The sequence below is a fragment of the Rhinolophus sinicus genome, linkage group LG10 (genome assembly GCF_036562045.2).
Source record: "Rhinolophus sinicus isolate RSC01 linkage group LG10, ASM3656204v1, whole genome shotgun sequence".
In the NCBI taxonomy this organism is placed as follows: Eukaryota; Metazoa; Chordata; class Mammalia; order Chiroptera; family Rhinolophidae; genus Rhinolophus; species Rhinolophus sinicus.
This window is the reverse complement of record NC_133759.1, coordinates 84,774,387-84,801,040: the sequence shown is the minus strand read 5'-3', so window position 1 is coordinate 84,801,040 and position 26,654 is coordinate 84,774,387. Positions and strand designations below refer to the sequence as shown.

The 26,654-nt window shown below is 41.0% G+C and overlaps 1 protein-coding gene and 1 pseudogene across 3 annotated transcripts in view; one reads left to right on the top strand and one right to left on the bottom strand.

Moving 5' to 3' along the window:
* KCTD16 (potassium channel tetramerization domain containing 16) overlaps positions 1-16,076 on the bottom strand; it is a 226,245-nt gene extending 210,169 nt beyond the window's left edge. Inside the window, exons 1-2 of one of the 3 annotated variants that reach the window (XM_074313721.1) lie at positions 15,956-16,076; positions 13,060-14,194 (exon numbers count right to left, since the gene is read on the bottom strand). In XM_074313721.1, the coding sequence (XP_074169822.1) occupies positions 13,060-13,891 (832 nt within the window). In that variant the 5' untranslated portion in view covers positions 13,892-14,194; positions 15,956-16,076. Of the gene's footprint in view, positions 1-13,059; positions 14,195-14,572; positions 15,420-15,955 lie in introns of those variants that run through there. The other 2 variants (XM_019739077.2, XM_019739078.2) reach the window with 2 other exon arrangements.
* Positions 16,077-20,728: 4,652 nt separating this feature from the next.
* On the top strand, positions 20,729-20,867 carry LOC141567382 (U2 spliceosomal RNA; annotated as a pseudogene).
* The last annotated feature ends 5,787 nt before the right edge of the window (positions 20,868-26,654 follow it).

Below are 26,654 nucleotides of genomic sequence, written 5' to 3'. Positions count from 1 at the left end.
ATTGATCTAACAGAATAATATACTACCTTTAGGCTTTATTCACAGTATAGAAAAGTCAGTTGTAAAGACCGTCTTCCATGCTTTCCTTCAATAGCTATAACTACCATTGCTTGTGTTGTTCCAAAAAAAAAGTAAAGTGGATAATTAAGGTAACTTTCTCTGCAACATACCAAAGATGGAGGCAAAATTAATTTAATTTTGCTCATTACTTTTTTCTAATAATTGCCTCCAGTTCATCATTTAGTCCTGTCCTGCATACTAAATGCAATTCAAATGAAAATAAAAGAAGTGGGAAGGAATACACAGCTAAGAACCTGACCAATAATGTAAAAAGGCAGAAATTCACATTTGTTTAGAATGTCTGGGTTAGCATTTTTCAAACAGTGACACTGAGCTCTGGGGTTCCTGAAAGTTCCCCAAGGGCCACCAGAAACTTAGGAAGAAAGGGGGAATAAGGAAGAATGTTTTCCTCACACCCAATTCCCACTTCAATCAAAAACAACACTTCTTTGAAAGATTATGTAAGTTGGCTTCTACCTAAGACTTCATTTAAAGCCTGAAGACTCTGAAGCCTCAAAAAGAGGAAACAATCATGCAATACTGAGATTCCCCCCACCTCCTAGGATGCTCTGATTTTATAAATCAAGTTGGAACTCTATCTTGAAGGATACGCTTCATGCTCCCATCCAGCATTACAGTTTATGGGGCTCCAATAAAGGGTTCCTTTTTATTCATTTAATCAGTATCTTCACACCCTAAGTATATGATCATTACACAAATGGAGGAGACCAAAATATACCCAACATATTTTTGATTGTCTGCTACTCAATCTTATCTAATAAGAGAGCTGGAGCTGTAGTCCCATAAAAACCTGTTTGCTTATTGTGACCATTGGCATCTAAACGCTTTAACTACTTTCTAAATGAGCAGATTTAATCTCTCTTCTTGGGTATAGTTACCTTTCTTTAAGATGTCTCTGGATGATCACTCAAACTAAGATAAAATCTACCTTAAGAGCAGACATCTAATCAAGCAGCACAGTCACTTTATATATGTCATTATTTGCTAGTGTCCTATAAGGCAATTAAATAGCTTCACCATTAGTGTTATACAACTGAGGTACCTGTGGATTGGAGAAGCTAAGTGACTCATCAAAGCAAGTTTCCCCACTCTTGTTTACATCTTGTATCCTCTCCTTCATGCATTTCTACTATACTAGCCAGAGCTTATATATATATATATAATCAGTTGCCTTCACCATGAGAGGGAATCCTACTATTATAATTTTACATGGTGGGGTGGGGAGGATAGAAAACAAAATCACTTATGGAGTACATACTATGTGCCAGGCATTGTACTAGGAATATAAGATAGGAGGACAAATATAGTGCCTGCGTCCCTGTACCCATGAAGCTTAGAGGAGAGAGAAGAAGGGGGAGGGGGAGGGGGAGGGGGGAGGGGGAGGGGAGGGGGAGGAGGAGGAGGAGGAGGAGGAGGAAGAGGAGGAGGAGGAGGAGGAGGAGGAGGAGGAGGAGGAGAAGAAAGTAAATCACGCAGGTAATTACACATGTGAATAGGGCTGTCTATGCTGGAAACAGGGTGATGAATAGAGAATGACCAGGAAGACACTGGCTACTTCAGCTCCAATAGTAAAAGAAGGCCTGTCCAAGGAAAATACATTAAAGCCTAACTCTGAAGGATGAGTAGGACTCAGAAAGACTAGGAGTGAAAGGAAGAGTATTGTGGGGAGAGGGAACACAAGTGCAGTATATCGCAATAGGAAATAGACTGGCCTATTTTAAGAGCTGTCAAAAGGATGGTGTGATGGATGGAGCACTGTGGATGGACGAGAGCCTTCAGAAGGGGCAAGAAAGGAGCGCGTACAGACGGAACTATAGGACTGCATGTTATGTGGTGTGTTTTTCCTTTCTCAAGGTCATGAAGTGTGGATAGTAGTAGTCCAGAGTGAAACCAGTGGGCAGCAGCGTGAGTTTTGTTTCAGTAGTGGGAGGGTCACCTCTATCGGATCCATATTCTCTCAGTTTTTCCTTCCCGGTCCAAACACACTCATTTGTAAGATGAACTAAAGGAGCCTGGCCATGAAGTACCTGGCTGTTGATGAGACAAGCTAACAAGATGGTATGGCCTTGGCTAAATCTTCACAACACTGCCATGAAGGAAGCTTCCCCATTCTCCTTTCCCTGATGAGTGTTCGGAGGTGTAAAGAGGTTAAGACACTTGCCAAGTAGGCCCTGGTGTGACAAAACGAAGGTTTTTATCCAGATAGGTCTGATGTTGTTAACCCATTTAACCATAGATTCACTCTCGCTCACAGGATGCACCCATGCTCAAAAGTAAAAAACAAGTAAAACTAAGGCAGATTTCATTCACTTTACATTTCACATTTTCTTTAAAATGTGGTGTTATGAATGTATGCACGTATTCAACAAGTGCTTATCAAGCAGCCCCTAGGTATTTAGCACTGTGGTAGTTATTGCAAATGAGTTGCATGTGAGACTGACAAGGTAAATCAGAAATCCTCAGTTAACGTTAAAATAATAATAATGACACACAGCTTTCTGAGAATCATTATAAAAGGAGACCACAGACATGATCATAAAGTAACTTTACGGCTATCATTTGGCTTCTGATTTTTCACTTGTACTTTCACAAGACAAAAGTTTGAATGGAAGAGGGGACTGAAGAGGTTAAAAGGGAAGCTATTGGTTGCTGGAGGAACTAAATCATTCACACAGCTATCAGTGGAAAAAATCTAATTCAACAAGAAATCAAATGGTTGCAAATTTTCTTAAGGTTCTCCTACGCCATCATAGGTATAACTTTTATGACTCCATCAGCCAGCTAGTATCTTAAAGTCAACAAATGCATTAAAGATGTAAGCATTTTCTCCTCTCTAAGCATTAATGTAAACTCTAGTTTAATTTTCTGACTCCCCAAGTTCAGATAAGGAGCTTCCTCTCTAGTCACATGAATTCATGCTTCCCATCATACTAGATGGAAATTGCCCACTTACTGGTCTAATTTCTTCTAAAACAATATGCTCCATGAGTACACTGACCACATGCTTCTTGTTCCCAAGTGACCCTGAAATTGCATGCAATCTCAGGGGCACAGTAGGTGTTCAATAAATATTTCTAGAAGGAGTGGGTGAGATAACCATTCTGGAGATGTCTAGAAACTTAGCACACACATAAGCAAAGGGTATAACAGGGTCACAGTGTGCCTGGCACTTACTTGTAGCGAAAGCTGCAAACGAGAGAGAGAGAGAGAGAGAGAGAGAGAGAGAGAGAGAGAGAGAGAGAGAGAGAGAGGTTTGAAGTGCCTGCAGTTTCTAATCAATGAGGTCTGTGACATTGTGAATTACTTCCCTGGCAGACTGTGGAGAAGTACTAGGAAATCATTAACATAAGGACTTTGTGAATCAAGATCTTGATTCTTTGCATACAGATATTCTATTTTCTACCCACCTCAATTGGACAATCCTTAAAATAAAAATAAAAAAATTTACTTTATATAAGACAGGTCCTCCATAAGTGTGAAGCAGTCAGATCTTTTCAAACAAATAGTTTATATTATTGAGCACCCATGGGCCTAAACATGGCCTTTAAAATGTTGAAAGTATCACACGTTGTCGCGTCAGTCATTGCAGTTCCATGCCAAAGGAGTAGCTACCTATCCAGAAAAGCCAAGCAAAACCGCTCATTTTCTAAGGCACATTTTTCTTAAGCAAATAGGAATTAACACCTTTCTATTTCACTGCAGCTTGACAAATTGCACAACTCCACATAGGTATGCCTCTGTTTAAAGCAAACAAGATACTTCACCTCGTTGGCTAGAAAGCAAATTAATGAAAAATGAATTCTGTATTCCGTTTGCATTACAGTGTAAATTTGCAGGCACCTGCCCGTAGGAAAATTTCTCTACTTGATGTAACTGAATGCTTAAGCTGTAAGAAAATTAACCATGATGCTTGACCAGTGCTTGATGTGTTTTGTGTTATAGGCCAGCTCGTTCTGTTTGGGGTATTTTCAGAACTCAGCAACACTTCTCCAACTATATTCCGTTGGTTTTCATTTTATGCCTCTGCCACCCTCTGACATCCATCTGCTCATGTCCCTTATCCCAGTCACTAGAATTTCTCTGCTGCTCCAAGGTCCCCTTCACAAAACAGTCACCATTACCAGAGCCTAGGTATCCTCTTCTCTATTTTGTTGCCTGGTACTGTTGATCTGGACAGTCTACAATATTATCTAAAACACAATATACAACTGTCTGAAAGTCTCTAAAATATGCTATCGTTGTGTATAATGGGTTGCCCCTGTTTTCATCTACGTAACTAGTTCCTAATCATATTATATCAATATACCCAGAATAAAAGGTCTCTATAAATTCAGGTGGGAACATTACTAGAATGTTCTACTTTGGAATGGGACTGATGAATAAAAGTTGAAAGGTATGAATTTCGTCACATGGGGCGGCTTTAGAATGGGTCACAGGGTAACAGTCCCCATTAGCGTTCTTATTTCCTTTTAATGTCACAGAGCACAGCAATGCACAGTGTGAAGCAAACGTCTTGTTTTCATTTCTGGAACAATTTTAATGATTCCATTGTCAGTGTCATACTCAATAATCATTCCCTGTCACCATAAAGGAGACTACTCTCTAGGCTGAGGTTCATAAAGGTTATTCTAAGTCTACCGTGACTGAATATGTCATTTAAATTGTAAGTCTTAATTTTCAATTCTGCCACATATTCTCCTAGGTTCTGAAAAAAACACCACAGTTGGAAAAACAAGGTGGGGGGGGAGGGGAAGCCACTATTAATGACTTGCGTTATGGAATAGGCAGGGGGAAGAAAAGAATCACTAGAATTCGAAGTTTTTTGAGAGGTTCACTTTATGTTTATTCAGATTTAATTAAAATAAATAGCTTGAACTTTCTCTTAAAAAGCCACTTGTAGAAGTGTTTGTTTGTTTACTTGTTTGAACATGCATAGAATCAACAGACTGGGCAAAGTATCCACAAGGACTATTAGAAAGAATCAGGTACATTATTTAGAGGAAGCACCTGTGTCGCATCCAGAATTCCCAGAGGTCCTCATAATTTTTTTTTTTTTGGTCTTCTGTTAATTATTTACTAACACTTCCATGGCATGGACAAGGCCCCAGGCACTGTCATGAGCACGCTATACATATCACCCCATTTGATTCTCCTAACAACCCTATGAGGCAAGTACTACTATTGTCAATTCCATTTGACAGGTGAGGAAACTGAGACACAGAAGTAAAATAATTTGCCAATGATCAAATAGCTAGGGATTCAAACTCAAGCAGTCTGGGTTCCAAAACCCAGGCTCTTAACCATCGTTAGTGCCTCGGGCATTAAGGAATGACCATTAATGATTACGGCAAGGGAGGGAAGAAGGAAACGGAACACGTAGCAGGAAGAAAATGAAGGCCACCTGGCAATTCTCACAGCACACTTTGCAGTCTAGTAGACTTTTTTTCCCACGGGGGCTTTTGTCTCCATTTTGTAGCACTTTATTGACTTCTGAATCCTTCCTGGGTCATTCCTTAAACCCAGGCCTCACCCCAATTTCAACGTGCTCCTGCTTGGATGAACCAACTAAAAGAAAACCACAGGAGATTTTGCTGCTGGTGTTTTTTCCACTTCCTTGAGCTTGAATCTCTGTGCAGGTGCTAAGAGCAGAGAGAGCATCTTTCAGTGAGAATTCCAATTTGTATGCAAAGTGCTTAAACTACTGGTACCTACAGTTCTCAGTGGCATTAGGAAATACCACTATTATTATTTAAAGCACCATCACACCGTCACTTCTCTCCAGTTCTTCTATTAAGAGACAATGTAATGGTATATTCAAGACAGTGTCATCATTCGTGACCATAATAGAACCCTGCAGTGGGCATTTATTTCTCATTCCTTTGAGAAATATTTACGGAGTACCTATATTTTTGCCAGGTACTATGCCAGGTGTTATGATGAACCTGACAGACACAGTTCCTATCTTCACAGAGCTTATAGTCTTAATGCGAGAGAGACCGTTAAATAAGCAAGTAAGATACAGTGTTATTTGTGCCGTAGAAAGAAAAACAGGATCCCATGGGGCAAAGATAAGGAGTTGCCTAATCCAGATACAGTAGGTTAGGAGAGGCTTCCCAGCAAAAGTCACCTCTAGAATGGAACCTAAAGTCTTTAATCAAAGCAAGTGGAGGCGGAGTTCCAGGGGCCATCACGTACAAAACTGAAGAAGGAAGTGTATGACAGTACTCCAGAGGTCATTTCATGAAGGGCAAGGAGTTTGCATTTCACTCCAAGAGCAACTGCAAAGAATGAAGAACTTGAAGCAGAGCAGTAATATGGTCAGACTCACATGTTAGAAACCTCACCATGTTAGCAGCAGGGAGACGAGATCCAAAGAGGACAGCACCAAACGTGGAGTGGAGAGGACAATGTAAGTGTCTGCAGTAGTCTAGAAAAGCAACGCTGGTGGCCTGGGCCAAAGCAGCATCAGTGGAGATGAAAAGAAATGGATGGACTTAAGAGAGAGGAAGAAGAGCCAATAGGACTAGTCACAGATTGGAGCGAGGGCTTGGGGAGAAGGAAGAGACAAGGATGATCAAGATTTCATTCTTCCTTGGGCAACGGGGTGATGATGGAATTGCCATTTACTGAGATAAGGAACACAGGGAGAGATGAAATTTGGGAAACACAGATGATGAGTTCCGTGAGCTTCAACACAGTTGAAAGAATCCAAGAGTACAAAATTAGAACAGCCCGGAGGAGAATTTTCCCACCCAGAAGAATTCTTCCCACCCCCCATCACACAGGACCCTCCCCCCAGGACCCGGTGCACTTGTGGGTCAGCTCACTGCAGCCCTGATGGTAGCCACCCCTCCCGACCCACCCCCAGTCTAATGATGAGAACAGCAGTGGAATACTAGATAGCTCTTGAAGGGCTTGAACGAAAAATAGGTATCTGCTATATAAAATAGATCCCTATTGCTATATATCTATATGATAAATATGAAAAACTAACAATAAAAATATTCTCTTCCCTTGCCTTCATAGTATATAGCATTTCAATCTGTCAAAGCAAATTCAATGTGGATTTGCCATCATTTGTGATGATTTCTTGCTAGAAATACTGAACTTGAATCTGATCAAGTCTCTAGAATCTCGAGTCTAAATCTAACAAATGTACAGAAAATAGAAGGGTCAGGAAAAAAAAAATGTGCTTATGACATCACAGAGATCACAGCGCTGGATCAGCAAAACACAGAATGCAGGACATTTAACATGACAAACAACTTGGTTTCTTCCGATAAGTTGGAGAAAAAGAGAGAGAGCAAGAGAGGAGAGAAGGAGGGAGGGAGGGAAGGAGAAATGAAAAGATAATTAGGATATACGTTTTGCCACTTGGTTGCATGTAAGTTATATGCAACTGTTTTTCTTTCATTTCGAAAGAGAATAGAAATCGCAGCCCAAGGTAATGAATGGATCTCATTTGGACCTTAACTCAAACAAGCCAACTTTAAGAAAATATTGTGAGCAAAATCAAAGCAGTTTGAACACCAACTGCATATTAAATTGTATTTAAGAATTACAGCAAGTCCTCGAACAATGTCGTTTATTCAACGTCATTTTGTTATAACATCGATGAGATGTCATAGGAACTTAACTATTGTTTCTATCCATCAGCCTATGGTACAACTGGTTTCGTTATACAAAGATTGGCCTAAAGTCACAGAACGTTGAGGACTTACATATTAATTTTGTATGCGACAATTGCACTGTTATTTTTTCAGTTCAAACATAATATACTATATTTTAGAAACATATAGTATAGCATTTATGGATGAATGAAATCATGGCTGTCTGAAATTTACTTCAAAATAATCCAGTGCAGACAGTAGGGAAAGGAGGTAGGAATATATATGAAACAAGATCGGTCTTGTAATGATAATTGTTATTATTGGAGCCGAGTGTCTCGACACTTGGATGCATTTGAAAAATTTCTGTACTGACTTGCCAAGAAATCCAGTATTTGAGGAAAGTTATAGCCAAGACCAAAGAAAAAGAGCAACAGTTGCGATGCAGACACTGAGTATTCATCTATCAATTTCTGAAGGAACTGCTTTCTGTGCACTGGACTGGCACTGCCTCCTAACAGTCGCTCCTCTCCATAGTTTGTATTTGGAGGGGATCCAAATGGAGCTTTGTGGCACCTTAGCTGCTAGTTCCATTTCTAATTCCTTCGATAAGATCCAAACCTCATTCGGCTGTCAATAGCATTTGGCCTTCTCTTTCCAGTTGTACAGATATTTTTTTAACTTATCAAGGCACTTGTGGGCAATCTGAGAGACCTCCCTTTTCTGTCCACATATTGACACTTGCTGCCAAATTCATTCAGTGAGGCCACAGACCGAGGAAGGGACCACTTGAATCACCTTCCACAAGGGATTGGGCTCTGGTAACACATCTTGTTTGGCATGAAAAAGCAAACAATATAATGAAATATCTTTCTAACATGCTTCTATCACTGTTATATTGAACCCAATGCTCAGAGCACAGCATCTTAAAGAGATAAGAAAAAATTCCATCCACCACCCCTGCCCATTATCATCACCATCACCATCCAATATCTGCCCACACCTGGGTCTAAATTGACTTCTTGATGAAGCCTTATATTTAAGTTGTGCTATATATTGTTTTAGTTATAAATTAAGGCACTTTAAGTCTAAGAACACTGCCTTCAGAGTACAGTTTCCTGATCCACAACTATTAAACTATTAAAAGATTTCTTCTGTACAAAAACCCCTGAGAAAAGTTACACCATGCCTTAAAAGTATGCTAAATATAATGGCAGAACAGAGTTTTTACTGACAACAAGTCTTGATTACAGCACGGAGGGAAAGAACATCAAAGCAGGAATCACTAAAACAAGACGGAAAGAGAGCGTCTAAGGTAGATAAGGCAGAAAATCATCCCAGAAAGTGGAGATGTCGGTGGTGGTAGAGGCCATGATTCTGTCCTGTTGGCTTCATTTTTGAATGTACCAACATCATAGTTCTGTGGGTAATAAGCATTGGCATTTTCATTGGTATCTTTCAAAGTAACCAGGATAATCAGAGCTGGAATCATTTCAGGATTCCCACCTGTTTTCCTATAAAAACACACTCACTTACAGAAGTTTTTAAAGTCCACGTTGGGTAAGTTATTCACAGTGGCCAGACCCACATATCCCTTCCCAATACAAGGCCATGCAGCCGAATTCTAAGTGAGAAATCATTTTCTGATTTGCTTTTCTCCAACATCTCATCTCAGTCCACAGCCCTGAAGATATATACTCTGTACACAAAGCAAGTTAGAGACTTTTGTGGCAACAGCCCTTTAAATGTAAGGAAAAGAGGTAAAGAGAAGAAAGGCTAAAATGAACGTACGTGCAGCAATTTGTTGAAAAAGTGATGAATTGGTGTCTCTCTAATTCCCAGAGCTCAGAGTAAGTATCCTATGAATTAAACTCCCTACTTGTGGTCATGTTATCACAGTTTTATTAGAGGCAAATGCCTTTCAATCGGAGTGCTTTCAGGCACTTGTCTGAAGTAACTCACTCATGAGTCGGATTGAGGAAATGTGCATAATTCTCTTCCCACTTTCTCAGGCATTGGAAAATGGCTCTAAATAAGTGGTTCATTTATTTCCATGCACCTGTGATTTTGTTTCTAAGTGGTGTGAATGGCTATTGAGTGTCTGGATCAGAACTTCTCTTTTCCAAATTACTTAGCTCCCATTTCATTTAGAGGTGAATCAAGAAGGCATTCTCTGATGTTTATGATATTACCTTCTCTATACAACCCTTGAAGGAGGTAATTATTTATCTAGCCGGGTGGGAAAGAAGGAAAGGTACCTCCTCAATGGTTGAAATTGAAACAAAAAACATATCTAAAACACCATTTGTGAGGTAATCCCAGGACAGACATTTCTTTTGTATGTTCGTGTATCACTCACATTTTCTTGGTTGCTGGTAAGTGAGTCATAATCTATAGTACCTCCCATATCGTATTTTGATGTGTAAGCAATGTAGACACACATTTCTTACTACCCTCTCAAATGCATACAAGCACCTGTTGACTTTAATTGTTCATGGTTCACAGGAACTAAACATGCAGTTCAAACTACCTGAGGCTAATCTCCAGGTCTACATGAAGATTAAATGAGGCAAAAATCTAACCACTTAATAATTGAGAGACAGATTTTGGGTTCATTTCCCCTTGGAAAACTTCTAAGAAAATTAGGCAAATAGGAAGAAGTGGTCTCTCCCCATGACTGTCAACCACCAAATGCAATGTATTAACTTCTTGCTATTTATTTTTTACTGTGATACGGATCCAGGGAAAGTGACTGCATTATCCCTGGGTAATTAGAAGAGTGTGATTGCTTGGAGTTAATTTCTTGGATCTATGGAGTTTCTCTCTCTCTCTCTCTCTGTCTCTCTCTGTCTCTCTCTGTCTCTCTCCATATATATATGAATTTGAACTAGGAGGAAGCTGAGTTCCTCCACAAAGAGCATCCTTTTTTTGTTGGTTGGTTGGTTGGCGGCTGGTTGGTAGCTGGTTGGTTGGTTTGTGAGGATGCGGGCACACTCCCGGAGCTGTGTGCTGCCCCTTAGAATCCGGCCGGCTGCAGCTCCTGTCCTCTGAGCACTCCACTCTACACTGCACACAGTGGCCGGGGACTCGGTGGCTCTGAGCTGGGCTTAATGGGGCTAGCGCTCGCTCACCGAAGATTGCCCGCAGTCAACTGACGCTTTAGAGCACCTCCCACAGTTTTGGCCCATTAACTCAAGCACAACAGTTTGATGAATTAATGCTTATATAGGCACAGTTGGCAGCTTCTAATTAAATAATTATGGCTAAGCAGCTGTGAGGAAGCTGTTACGCACCCTAGAAAGCCAGCTGTCAGTTTGATTGGTCCTAAGACAGAGGAAGAGTTAACACTGAGCCATAGATGTTGGGCACTGAGGGGAAGCTTATCATATGAGGCATATATGCTGTGCAATATGAAGTTGCTGTGTATTTATGCTAGCCTGTCCGTGGAGGGATGGAGGGCAAGCTGCCCCTTGACAACCTCTCTCAGCAGTCCAACAGAGAAGGAAGCAGTCATACGATCAGCAGAACAGAGCCCCTCCAGAGGGCACAGGGTTAGATACATAAGTCTGTGATGAACCCAGAAATGTCGCTGAGCTAATAGGCATGTCAGGTTCTGAGCCTCATTTAGGTGAGCAAGTGATTAGAAATCTAGTGCAGTCTTTTGGGGCAGGGGGCGGGGGGGTGGCTGGTATGCTTTCATTTATTTGACTGAAGCTTTTTAAAATGCTGTTTTCAAGTATTAGAAATTGGAGAACAAGGAAAATATCACAAAGCTAGATTGGAACTCTCCCCACGGTGCATTTTCTCTTTTTCCGAAAAGGAAGGAAAAGATATTTGTTCTACAGAATCACAGATAAAGTCAGAGTCCTTTACAAAAGGCTAAAAAGCTAGTCTTATCTCTACACTAGTGGGAAATTCACCCGAAGAAAGAAAACAGTATCGGGTGACTGAGCTCCATCACACAGGTAGATACAGATTATAGATAAAGGCCATGAATAGGGTTATTGGACCAAATCATGCTTGTTACTGCATATCAATATGATCCTGAACTGATAGCTGATTTTATTTTTCTCCATAGGCTGTCCTTTCTACACATTCCATGTATCTTCACTTCTAAACACCCAATGTATGAATAACCCAGTACGGAATAATTTGGCTTCCCACTGGCCAGTTCACCAAGGTTCCCGGCACTGTCTCCAAAGGAATCAGCACAACAGTAGGCAAAAATCAGTCTGTAAAATTCATTTGTACCTTTATGTTTAAAGGAATTTAGACATTTTAACCCCCTAAATGTATAGGTCTGCCTTAAAATAAGAATAGAAGAAATCGAACGTTAACACTGGAAAAATATTCCTTATGGGATTCACGTCCCAATTCCCAGTCCTGTTGAATATCAGCAGTTAAATCAAGCACTCAACTTTACAGACGTATTTACTGTTCTCCCGTCAGAGGTCAATGGATTATAGTTTATCTAGAATAATGTCATTTCAAGAAAACAGGCAATCTGTACCATAAGTTGTCATCTAAGCAAGTGGACTGACCTCTAAGAAACCCTTATTTTTTAAAAAAGCTTCAGTACAATAGTTTTCTTTCCTTCTGGTTACCTTTTATGTCAGCAATTCTATCACCTTAGCTGTCTAGATGTTTGCATGTGATTGACAGTTCTTAAGGATCTAGCTCCTTTTAGATGGATCTTAAACGAAGTTCAGCTTAATTAAGTCTGCAGTGCAACTCAAGTCTCACTACAAAATGCTAAAGAGTCCAACAGCTGATTTGTAAAGCCTATGAAAGCAAATTTCAGACTCGGGTTGGGGTTGGGGGTGGGGGGAGGAGGAAAGGGGTCTTTCGTCAGTCTCTACTGCCATCTAGCCAAGATCACGTCACTCAGTTCAGCACCCATTTGTGTTTTCAAAGCCCCCCGATGAAAGCAAGTCTTCAGCAACCAGCTTCAGAGACCCCAAAGTTCAGATAAAAGAATAGACAGCAGCCCTTCATCCACTTCAGTCTACCAATCTCCATGGACCAACAGCCCAGTTCTAATCATTGCCTTATCTTCACAATTCAATATCTGGCGAACCGATATACATGTCTATTTTCATTCCACATATTACCTATACCAATATCATTTGCATCTTGTGATTTTTGAGGCCTTTGAATATTCTGTGACTTCATTGGAAAAGTAGATAAAAGTTGCCTTTGGTAAGACATGAGAGCTGAATTATAACCTCTAATGCTCTATACCCCAAGAGTTAAAAAAAAAAAAAAAATCCCCAAAATAGCATTCCTTAGACATCGACTGAACATGCAGACCATATACATCAGTAAAGAGAATCAATACACATGAAAAATAAAAAGAACCCTTTGCACTTACGGTAGAAGACATATTCAGTATAGCTTGACCAGATCTTGTCATCTGTATATTGGTTGACAAAAGATGCTGTCACAGAGGAGTTACAGGCCACCATGTGGAATCCACACTCTGACAACATATCAAAAGCCCTTTCCAGATGCTTGAATTTGAGATAAAATCTGGAGGTGTATCTCTCTGGGGCTCGGTCAGGGTCTCTGCTCTCATTCAAAGTTTCTCCAAAGACCTCCTTTGCCAAAGAAATCCTTCCACAAACCAAAATCCGGGGAACTCTCCGAAACTTGGCATCTGCCTGCCCCTCTCTGCCCATGGTACAGGACCCCCTGTAACCCACAGTAATAAAACCCCACTTGCGGTCCACAGGGAGCAGCGAGGCAGGGGGACAGATTCTCGTGTCGCTTCCTTGGGAGGCATCTTCAAAGTCACTATGGCAGAATTCCTCGGGGCTTTGCTTGATTTCATCAGGAGTCAGGAGTTTGACCAAGTCTGGCAGCTGGAAGTACTCAGCTTCCCTTTTCAGTCGTCCTCTTTCTGGAAAGTGATCAGGCAGAACCACCTGCCTGTCCCTGAGATAGTCCAGAATATATCGGAACAAGAATCCATCTCTGTCTATGAAAAACCTTCCCTTGGAGTCCTTGGCTAGATCGTTAGCCGTGTCTCTCTTTGGGGAAAACATTTTCCACAGGAGGGAATGAGGGATGCTTATTAATGTGGAATGGCGAGTGAAATACACTTGACCCCCAACATTCAGCTCCACGACCTCAGGGAAGGAGTTGGGCACTGCAGCCCCTTGTTCTCGAGGATAATAACGACTACAGTTGCCACTCAGAGCCATTGTCCCTTTCTTCTTCTCTTCCTATTTTGCTATGAAGGTGCAATCCAATGGAGTCACAGCCTTATCCTCTGCATCAACTTGTCAGGGAGGCAGGAAGATGCTAACTTGTTAAAAACGACCTCCTCTTATCCTAGATTTTTCCCCAAGAAAGCAAAATTGAGAAGAGTCCACAGGTGAAGTAGTTTAAACCCTGGCTGGTGGTGAGCTATTACTTCATGGAATATAACCAACTCATCTCCATTCGATCTTCCCCCAGGCTCAGTAGACAAGACAGGCCAAGTCCCCAGTTACTCAGAGGTCTGTCTGAAGGAAAAGAAAGAAAATTATTTCCTCAAACCCAGCATGAGTCAGAAAAAGAGAGAGCACTGGAGAGAGGAGAGGGACTGAGAAGGAAGGAAGGAAGAAGGGTGGGAGGGAGGGAGAGAGGGAGGGAGGGAGAGATTATTTTACATAAGCAGCCCTGGAATTACTGATTTCAGCCATTATTCAACTAAATCCTAGCTTCTCTCAAGCTATTTTGTGTCTGCATGTTTATCTGTATGCCTCTGTCTCCAGAAATGAGTATTAAAAACATTTCTATTTGTATTTCTTCATTTAAAAGGAATATGCAATTTTCAACTCCTGAAAAGGGATTTTTTTTTTTTCAGCTGGACAGGAAAATCAATAAGCCTCAGAACTTACCTTAGTGAGTGCTGGAAACCCAGTCTTGTGAAGAAATACCCATTTGCAAAGCAGTCAGAATCCACAGCCACACTGAGCCTTGAGCTTGTCAAATCCCACAGAGGTAAAGGACAGAGGTATCAATGAAAAGTGCCAGAAAGATTGCTCTTAGAAAATAACAATATTTTATATATATTTATATAAATGTATACTTGTATGTATATATGTATGTATGTATATATTCACTGCCAATCTCAAGTTAAAACAAGTCACACAAAAGTTAAACCCTGATGACAGGTGATTGGGTTGAAGCAGCAAAGCTGAGAAAAATATTCAACCAAAGCGTCGCCAGGGAAAAAAAAAAAAAATCCAACCTTCAGCAAGAATCCTTAAAACAGAAGAGAGTTGCCAGAGGTACCGGGACTTAGAAGCTTTTCAGAAAGCCCAGAAGCAGAAAGAAAGACAGTGGTGCCCTGCTGGGGTCCCAGGTAGCCACCCCACCTGCCAGCAAGAGCGAACGGGCTCCCATGTTCCCAGCCAGGTGGGAGCCGGGGGGCGCTGATAGGAGCCGGCGCCGCCGCAGCGCAGAGCTACCGGCGGGGGCTCGGCTCGGCTTCCGCGGGCGGCGGAGCTGGGTGGTTCCACAGTTCCCAGCGCAGTTGGGCTGGCTGCTGTTGTTTCAGCAGTGCAGGCAAGAAACCATCCAGGGAAATGACTATTACATCATCTTAAAGGAATATGGCTTGGAGAAAGCGGAGGCAGCTCCGAGTCACGTCCTCCTCGGTGACAGGTCGCCAGGACTGCACGGGGACGACGCGCGCCAGCCGTGGACACGAGACTCCCGGGCGCTCTGGCCTGGGGCGGGGACGCGGCACCGGGCATCCACTTCCCTCCCTGCCCTGTCCGGAAGTGTGGAGTTTCCATCCAAGGGCCTTTGCTTTGCCCTTTCCTCTAGTCTTTACACCTCCATCCCCCCGCCCCCCCCAAACAACCCCCCCAACCCAGTGATGAGATAAACCCAAGTGATTTTTCACTTGAAAAATCTACAAACAAACCCTTTGCACATGCACTGAATTTCTGCTGAAGGGCAAATTTCCCCACTAAAGCTTGTTTAAGAAAAAAATAAAAAGCACACCGAATGACCCCCAACGTTCAAGCTACAAAGCAGCGTTTTTAATCAGAGGGGATTAAACCATGTTCTCTCAAATGCTCTCTTCTTTTTTTTTTCTCCTAGCTTCTCCATCCCTCTGCCACCCCACCCCCCCCCCAATAAATAAATGATAAATAAATACAGTCTCCCTGGAATTGATAGCGCTCTTTCAAAAGAATGTTATGAAGCGCTGGTACCCTCAGAAAGCCCACAGTTTACACAAGTTAGTCCTTATCTCCATTATCTTCGCTTACCTGTAAGAAATTGTAACCTGCAACCTCTTTCTGGGGCTGTTTCCTTACTGAGCATCTCCTTGGGTGTGCCCCACCCCCTCCCCACTCATCCCAAGAGGACTCTGGTGGAAGACACGCCTGCAAAGAGACGTTTTACTCCTGCCCCAGAAGACTCCCTTAAGTGCATCATTAGAGTTTCAGGAAGGCATTTCCAGGGCAACCTAATCCACTAACAAAGTGCTTCCAGTTGATCCTGCCAGTCAATAATGGCCCAGCCAACAGTTTACAGTAAGTCAGCTATTTCCACTTTAAAACACCAGTATCTTAGGACTCACATCCTTAATAGGAATATAGTACTTCATCTATGAATAATATATGTGAGACACACTCTATCCCAAACAATCGCTATTTAAAAATAAATAAAATAGAAAGAATGAATTAGAGATATCCCCTTTATTGCCAATTCTCACCCCCAAGAATTAGCTTGAAGGTAGACTCAGCAGTAGGATAAACTAATTTCTAATGTGTCAATCTTTTCTTTCAATAAGTATCAGGTTACTGAACACAATCAGAATATTAGCTAACAGTCCAACACCTGATTATATTTGACTTTGTTTCTTTAACTAAATGTGTTAACCTGTTCTGGCCTCAATCATTGGGATCTTAATACTGAACCAATCAAGGAAATGTTTATTATTTGATGCACTTATATCGCCATCTACTGTCCCCAAGCTATCAGTGCAGATCTGTGTCAGACAACTTACCTGAGCCGAAGTTAAATCTTTTCTCTTTATTTTAAAGTTTTTATAGTGGCTTGAGTATTACCAGAAACATGCTCTTCACCATAATGACAAACATTTAGCTGCCACCAGCTCAAGGGAAAAAATAAGTCTGAATCTATGCCTATTAAGTATTGGGTTTTGTTGTAGTTAAAAATAAGAAAACGTTTTATTCCTAACAGAATAGGCCTGCGCACCATGACAATAGCTTTGGAAAATAGATATTAAAGTATTCTGGGGACAATTTGGCAGGAAGTGGAGAATGGGAGTAAGAAAAACCATTGCCTTTTAAAAGCTAAAAGGAACTTGAGAAACGGACATCACCATCTCATCTTAGAGAAACTAAGGACCAGAGATGGAAAGCATTTCCAGTCACAGAGCCGTGGAGTAGCGGGGTGGGGTTTAGACCACTGCCTATTCTGTATGATCAATGTCCCATTTATAACCTTACATATTCTAGAACAGGGATAGAGAGGAAGTAAATTAAAAAAAAAAGAATTTCAAGATTACTACACATTTGAAAACAAAAAACATCAAGTCATTTAAAAGAGTTTTTAATATTAAGTTAAATTGCAAGACTAAAGAATTTAACAATTTAAAAAAGTAGTCTTCTGAATATCAAAAACCAGGAGCTCCGTTCATTGGTTTGGATATTTCAGGGGCCACTTAGCAAGGCTGAGTAAAGAGAAACCAGGGACCCACATTGCCAGCAATCTGCAAATTTTTATAAACTCTCTCTCTCTCTCTCTCTCTCTCTCTCTCTCTCTTTAAGGAGGGCTCAGCTCACAGTGATCCATGCGGGGATCAAACCAGCAACCTTGGTGCTACCAGAACCACGCACTAACCAACAGAGCTAACCGGCCACTTCTATAAGCCTTCTTTTTGAAATGAGATTACACATACACTCACAGAGAAACACTCTGGGGGTTGAAAAAATAAAACATTCACCAGACAGCCTTAACCTGTGACCCATGGTTGGACCACATGACCTGAAAAGAGCACTCTGAAGATGCATTTTTTAATAAACACTGCAAATATCCTATTCTTTACACAATTGGATTGCTTTATATTATTTTGTGCTAAAATGTTCATTTATGATAGTAAATTGCTAAAATAAATAAATAAATAAACAAACAAACAAACGTTTTGCTAGCCCCCTTTAGGCATACTTACTTTTTAATCTACCTGAAACCTCAAGAAATTGAGAGGTTTTGGGGCCTTTCTCTCACCTTTCTGAGAGATCAGGGATTCGGTTCAAGATTGGTTAACATCCTCTGCTCTGTACCCTTTCTTGTTCCTTTAGTTTCTGAGAGGTAAACAAATGAGAAGTGAGATTAGAGAGAGAATAGGCTTGAAGAACACAGCAATACACTATCGAGAGAGATTTAAATAGTGCTAGTAGCGTAAGCGAGAGTAACTCCGGGAGGTTGTCAGCAAGCCTGGCTCTGCCTCAACAAGAGGCAAGAAGCCAAGTCTAGGCTGTAAGTGTATTCCTGTCCTTGGTGTCAGCAGATAACGCTGCTAGCATTATGATTCTCTTCTGGCTGCTCTGCGTTGAAACCTTGCAGGTACACTCGCCCGAAGGCTGAGCATATAGCAACAGATTTCTCTTAAAGGCAGAACAAGGAAGAATGTTCCATCCTGTTCTGTGTAATAGTCAAACCTATACAGCACATCAAGACACACCATGGGTAAATTGTGAAATTGATAAAACGTGTCTTAGCCTCTGTTTCCTGTTTGTAACTGTCATATACCCCCATAGCTGAATGTTGAGGAGTACGTTCTCAAAGGAACAATTTTCATTTTAGAGACATGTGATCCCCTCCCAAATCCTCACCCCCAACCCATCCTCAAGTTTCCTAGCTCCTCGAGCAGAGATAGCCTTTCTGCTGACTGTCTTTGTTATCAGGGAGGGAGGAAATTCATCCCATAAATTTACTGTTACTAAGATGCTGTACACTCATTGTGTTATATGCCCCAAGGCCTGCTCCATTATCCTAATAGCTACTGTTGATGGAGGGCTGGCCATCAAGCACTCAGTGGCCATTACCCCTCTCCCAGCTCCGGCTGTGTGACATTGGACAGGAGACTCGATGTCTCTGAGCCAGGGTTAAATGGGGATAATGAGACAGGCCTTCCAGGTGTGTCATGCAGACTCAATACTATGATGCATGCAAGACCCTAACACATTTCCTGGCTCTAGTTGAGTACTTAATACTAGCTTAATAGTGGTAAAAGTGGCTGTATTTGTTGTTGTTAGACTCAATGGAAGCATAAAGAAGTTAGAAAAGATACCCAAAGCTTGAAATGCAGCTCTACTGCTAACATCTTTGCTCTTCCCACTGAGTTTCAAGTAAAGATCATGGCTTGTTATAGATGTATTTGTTAATAATGGGGAGATTTCAGGCTTTGGTGGGGGAGATGGCGTGGCAGCATGAGGAACTGAGAATAACGAATTCCACGAAGGTAAAAAATGAAAATGCCACTATCTTCTGCTAGACGAGGTTATATTCCTGGTACTCTTTTATTCATTCCACATAGATTTATGAAGTATTATACCTATATCCAGCATAGTGCTGGGTACTTAAAATACAAAGTTGAGTTCTATACAATCTCTGAACTCAAACACTCACATACAAACACGCACTTATACTCAAAATCATACCAATGAAAGACAGGGATTGAAAATTTCTTGAGTTTTGAGCATGGCCTCTTATTTGCAGAAAGATACCTGAAGCTGTGTTCAGCTGTTGGTCCTACATATGTCACATACTCGTATGATTTGGACAAACCACTTAACCTCAGATGGCCTCTGCCTCCATATCTATAAAATAAAGTTGTCTCCTTTTATAGAGATACCATGACTGATGGCAAAATAGAGGTAAAATACACCCGTCAAATCTTCAGAGACATACTAGGAAGTAATTTGCTAGGTAAGAAACAGAGGAAGAAAGCAGCAAACTGATCTTCTTTGTTAACATAAAGCCGTACAAGGGATTAAACTTGTGTAATCTTAAAGTTAGAAGGAGAGAGCCTTAGAGGTCACCCACTGTGACCTTTTAGGTCCACCTAAAAGTCTGAGGTAATAGTGAACACTCAGCGTGGTCATTTCTCTTACAGTCTCTCCCTGAAAATACTCTTGAACTCTACTCTCATAAAATAAGAAGAATAGTAAAAGCTGTCCACGTCACCATGACACCTTTGAAAGGAAGCCTGCAGAATAAAGTTCTTCCAAGTGAACTGTCATTTTGGGATCTGAACTTTTAATAACGTTGATGCTGATCTGAGAAAAAAGTACTGCTCTTCAAGTATGAAGGTGACATTATCAACTGCTTAGTAGTCTAAGGTTTTTTATGTGTGTGTGTGAAGAGGGGATGTATCGATTTCTGTAGTAGGCACAGATGTGCAGTCACCTGTTAGATTTCTGTTGAAAACAAGGAAACTTTTCTGGAACAAGTGGTCAAAATTGGGAGGGCATGATTTGGCCGTGAAGTTGGGTGAAACCAACCTGCACATACGTGTTTTGAAACTGAGATCTCATCACTACGAAACCTAAGCAACAGAAACACAGACTCTATTTCGTAAAATGGATTGGCCAATGAGGAAAAAAATAGAATATAGTTGCCCAACTATCAAACAATTGGTTCCAGCAAACACACACATACTTTTTTAGAAATAGCTATAAAAGACAAAAGAGGTTTACCCTGCCTCCCCCTACAGTTTGCTTAACTATTTTGTATTAGTCACTGTATGATGCTTGTTACATATGCTGTCTTGTACATGTTGATATGGTACTTATTATGTTTGCTGTGTATTATGAAGTATACCTCTTGGTAAAGGAGTAGTGTAATTTGTAGACGAGTAATTGTCAATCTTTTATCTCCTACCTAGGAAACCCATTTTTCAAATCACATCTTTGTCATCATTCCAAAATATGCAACAGATACAAGCAATATCAAGTCAGAGTAAGCTTAGGTGTTAAGTTCAAAAACATGTATTTAAAAAGCTACCTGTCATCGCTTCTCGGCCTTTTGGCTAAGATCAAGTGTAAAAAGCTACCTGTACAAAACGCAATAATGTGTCAGTGATCTTTTGAGTGTACTTTTTTTCTAAATAGTTTTATATATGTAGAAGTAGAATTTATTGAACCCCACCCCCACTCCCACCCCGAATCAACTTGCAGGAAATAGAGTTTGAAAATCCTGGTTAGAATGAAAAGGAACAAGTGTTGGTGTCAGGCAGAGCAGGGTTTGAAAGAGTCTGTATGATCAGCAGCTAATCACTTTATCTCTCTGAGGATGGTCTCCTCCTGTGTATACTATTAGAAGTAAAAACATCCACTTTGCAGGATTGATGTAAGGATTAGAGATAATGTTCTGAAAGTGCTTGGCACGGAGCACATGTTCAATAAGTAATGGGCAATGAGATTATATTTATACCCGGCTCCATCACCTCCTCTGTCCCTCTTCCTCCACCCTCTGCCCACACCCCATGGGTTTTTGTGAACCAGTGGATGGAGGGTACCACATTACTCATTCATGCTGGTGATGGCAATGATCCTTTTTCTGCAAGTCAGCTTCTCCCTGCTGGGAGGGGAGTAAGAGAACGTGAAGGGATACAGGAACTCTGAGAACATTTGTCCTTGGAGATGGATAATTAGTTCATTTAAAAACGTGCTCTCCTACCTTAGACAGCAGCTGTGTCTTTCAAAGGTGGATGAACGGAGGAAAGTGAATGTACAGGCTGGCTCATTCAAAACATCTCACATCATTTTACAATGATTCAACGCAGTCACTTTGGTGTAGCGATTGTTTGTGGAAGGCATTTTTTGCAACTAAATCCAAATATGTCACACTCGTAGGGTGAAATGAATCTTACCAGTGGCACCTGCAGACGGGAACAGGTGGAAGAGAGAAGGACAAAGAGCAGATAACACATGGAAAGATTTAGCTCAAGGAACAAAACTGACCAGTTTTACAAGAGAGCTGGAGAATTCAAAGCTGGGAATTTCAAGTATGCTCTGAATACCACTTGGTATGCAGACACTTTTTTTCCTTACCTTTTGAGTTATTTGCAAGAAATTCATGGAGCAGGAATTGTTTTTTTCACATTTTGGTATCCCAGGTAGCACAGGGTCTGGCATCTGGAAGGTGCTCAATAAATGTTTGTTGAATTTAGCTGCAGGAGCAAAAGAGTATCCTCAGAACAACTCAACAAAACGATATATTAAGAAGTTGACAGGGTTATGTCAGAATGTGCTGTTGGTTGAGAATACAGGATAGTCGATTTCAGTTTATTTCTCAAAACATGGAGTTCTCCTTGCTAGCAGGGAAACTTTCATGTGGTCAGGTCCTAGAGAAATGCACTGAATGCAAAAACCAGCCTTTCTTAACTCACCTCTGCAGAGGTCATTCAAGTACCCAGGGTGGAGTCTAACTGGAATGGAAGAATGAAAGACTACTAAAACAAACACCCAGAAGAGTGAGGAATCGCAAAGTTCCCAGTTTCAAAATTTCACTGACACCAGTTTCTTAAAATTCCCGTGTCTGTGCCCAAATAAATTAATAAAATTAACCAATAAAACTAACTCTAACTGGAAGACATTTTCACGTACATTATCTCTTTTCATTCCCACGACAATCCTCAACTGTTTGCATTGTAGGGAGAATAAAAGATCCTCCAGTAGGTTAAGTAATTAGCAACAGGTCACACCCAGCCTGTCTAATCTCAACGCCCCCTTTTAACTACCTGAAACTTATTCAGCCATATAGTTCCTTTTGTTAAATATTCTCAATATGCCCCTAATATTTGCATTTGGTATCACACAGAGCAACCACAGTTGTAGCAGATCATGACTTATCCTCAGTCCTAGTTTAGTGCTTGGCAGAAAAAGCACTCCACAAGTATTTGTCAAGGGATTATTAGAATGAACAAGTGAGTGAATGAATGAATGAGTGAGTGAGTGAATGAATGAACAAATGAATGAATGAATGAATGAATGAATGAATGAATGAATAAACGAACAAAATAATGATTGGAGTAATGAGATCCAGAAATTTTAGCTGGATACAGCAAGAGTCTGATGTCACGTGGCATGTCTAACTTTCTTTACTCCTGAAATGTTGGTCCTAAATGATAAAATGATTCCAAAGATGAAAACTAAAGTTTGTAATCACAGCATCAGAGAAGCGGCCCTTCATGAATCCAAAAAGAAGGGTAATATAGAATTATATATGTTCCTGAATTTAGAAGCTTTTAGATATCAGAAACTGAGACAGAAAAATCATAGACAGTCAGGGACATGGAAAAGGTGGAAGGAATTAAGGCCAAGACCATAACAAAGCCAGAGGAAATAACTTTATTCAAGCTACAGGGTCAGAGTAAAACTCAGGTGGAAAGGGGGAGAGCCATTTAGCTTGTAACAAAGCCCGTCAAACTACAGAGCCCCGCCAAGATTAACTGCCCAGGTACAGGGAAGGGCCAATCAGCTTATAGTTAACAATTTCAAACGACAGAGAACATGCACAGTCTGAAGAGATAAGGGAATAGCTCCCTGTCAATCACAGGTGTTAATCAAGTGGTCCCACACCTGGAGAGGAACAGCCCATCCCAGATAAAACCCACAGGCTCCTGCGAGCCACGCCTCCCTTGAGCTTGCCTTTGCTGGGGATGGGGGGCCACTCCAAACCCTTCAGAGTGTACTTTCCTTTCTAATAATGATCTTTAAGCCTTTTTGAGCCTTGCTTTTGCTCGGGGGCCTACTCCAAACCCTTTGGAGTGTACTTTCTCTTCTAATAAACTGGGTTTTCACTACTTTACCTCAGTATCTCATTCAATTCTTTGCTCGAGATGCCAAGAACCTGAATACTGCACCAACGTGGGCCCATCCTCCAGTAACATAGCGGCTGAGCTTCCCAGAGGCCAGGGTTCGACACCCAGAGCCAAGCTCAGACTTCCCACAGAGAAGGGCCCACTGTCTGGTAACAAAACCACCACTTTTGGAATAACTCTCCCTCAGAACAATAATATCCTAGGAAAAACCTAGGGTTTTTTTTTGTTTGTTTGTTTTTTCAAGTGCTTAAATGCTGAAAAAAATATGATTGACTTTAAAGATATTTCTTGCAAAGGTACCAGGCAATTCTAATCCAGCTATTTTATGCATCATTCACTCTGCATCCTTTCCAAAAATACATGTGAAGTGGGTTTGGGGTTGGAAGACCTGGTAATGTTTGATCTATACAGACACACATACTGGGCACAAGATTTAAGGAGCTGAAATACACGATTCAAATAATGCTTTTGCTGTATAACGCAGATTTGCGTAGCTCTGCCAAGGAAATTGCCTGTTATGGACAATGATTTGAGCCTCAAACACATGTCAAAGTTACCCTCGGGTCCTTCAAAATGACAGGCTGGGTTGCAAAGCACAGTGCCACTGGCTTGCAGAGGATATCAGGCAACCGTTTGAAATGGAGCCAGTATTGTATTTCTTACTGATAAATCTGGTCGCCATTCATCAGGAAATAAATGAAGTGACCCCAAAAACGCTTTATATATCTGATAGAAACTGGATTCAACCTGGTGTGTCTTGACCATCCCCTTGAAATGTGCCCATATTTAAATGGGATCTTGAGAGTTGCTGCATACGTCTATGTGGTCAAAGTACCATTATACTGGACACAGAGGATAAGATTATCCCCAGAGAGAATATTAAATACAATCATAAATTAAGATAAAAAATTAGATAAATGAGCTAGAGATAGAGATGTGATGAACTTCTTATTTGCACCAAAGAGAGTAAGAAAATGCACTCATTTTAATGCCATTTTGCCCAAGGACAGTTGTGCCTATAAGTATAAAGAAAGAAAAAGAAAAATCACTGCCCAATGAACGTGACCGATGGAGTCTACGTGGAGAAGAACATCTGGGCTTCACAGTTATAACTACCTTTTTCCAAAAGTGTATCTGCAGAGCCACTGGCTAATCAGGCCCCTACCGAGTCCTTCCCCAATCAGTAGTAACAACTAAGGTTAATGGAGTCCAATAAACGAAGCTTTGGGCTACTTTAAAACCCCTCTTCCGCTCCATGTCTCTTATCATCATTCACTTACCAAACATTTACGTATCTATTTGTGCAAAGAACTGTATTAGACACTGTAGAGAATCAACAATTTACCAGACACGAGATTTGCCCTCAACAAACTGATAATGCAGTAGAAAAGTACTCACTGACTGTTTGGGGGGTGGGAATAGATAACTGATGCACAGAAGAAAGTGGTGAATGCTGCTAAAAACGCTGGAAAAAGTTCTATGAACGAGGCATGGAGCTAATCAAAACAAAGTCATTTTTTTGAGGTTTTAAGGAACATCATACCCAGCCCAAAGCACGCATTAGTAAGTTATTGATGGACTAAAGAAAGTGCCACCGTGCATCACTACACATTTCCTGGGCATGTATATACCCATTACAGTACTGATTCGTACAGCTAATTCTTATTTGGTTCTCAGCCAGTGAGGACTAAGAGCCATTTGAGTGGCTCTTCCCAGTCATTTATTTACTCCACCAGTTCCCTCTTTCTGCCATTACTTGTGTGCCAGTGAACACTTTGGGTCAAGATGGCTGACAAACGATATGCTAATGATAGTGCTGAGGAATTTACAAAGATCAAGGAAGATAATGGATGATAGCAAACAGAATTCACTGCAACATCTACAAGTGCCTGCAAGAAGAGGATCAAAGAAACACGTACTAGCAGACCTGTTGCCTGATAGAAATCGTTTGACATTTAGAAGGGCAGCATAAGCCTCACTGCAGCCCAGAAAGATGGACAAACAGCAGTATGAAGGACAAACACAAGAAATCTACGGCCAGAGGCATATCACACCTTCAGAAGACTTGACAAGAAATAAGAACAATTGCCAAAGTACGACATCAGTAGCATATCTCCAAGGTCTCATGCTGCAGTAATCCATATGGCACCAATTTAGTTGATGTGATCATTTTCAGGAACAAGTTGCCACAATAAACGAGTATGCCTATAATGTAAGGCTGGGGGATGGAGGTGGAGGAGGATCCAAAACACTATTTCTATTTCGAATACCCTAAGAGCCCTGTAATTAAGGATATCCAGAGGGCTTGGGGAGGTTGACTTTCTGTGAGCAGCAGCAGTTCTTCAAGGCAATTGTGCAGCATAGGAGGAGATCTAATAAAAGAACAAAAGTTATTTTTGTTCAGCATGGAAGGACAACCTTATGAGTAACTGTAGTCACCTTTCATTACTGCTAATAAAGTTTGCCTGATTTATTAACATAATATCCACAACTTTGGGATGGAAAGAAAGATGCAAAGAAATACTGACACAAAATTTAAGTACTAAAAGTGATTATTTCCTGTGCAGGGAAGCATTTGGGCATCATGGTGAAAAGTATGCTTTGAGGTCAGCCATTCTGGGATCAAATCCCAGCTCCATTATTTACCATCTGGGAAAGTAATATACCTCTCTAGCCACAGTTTTCTCATCTGCATAATGGGTAATAATTGCAGTTCTTTATAGAGATCTTGTGAGAACCAAACAAGAGAATGCATATTGAGTGCTTAGTTCATCACCAAGCCCAAAGTGAGTGCTCAGAAAATGTAGTTCTTTTAGTGCATTTTTCCCCAAAACTGTTTGAGATGATTTCCTCCCTACATCAGAGGGTAGAGCTACATCATGAACCTTAGTCACTCCTCACTCTGGACCCCTCACACGTTTGAAGGGATGAAAGCCGAGCAATAATATCCCCTTTGGGATGCAGAGCTTCCTGTATTTTGGACAGGTCAAAGGATACCATATGTCAGTGTTAGGATATTCCTGGTCTGGATAACACACTCTCTACGCGCCAAATTGTTGTGTCATCATCTCTGGCCTCATGAAGCTTTAGCCCTTGCTCCTCGTTTGCTA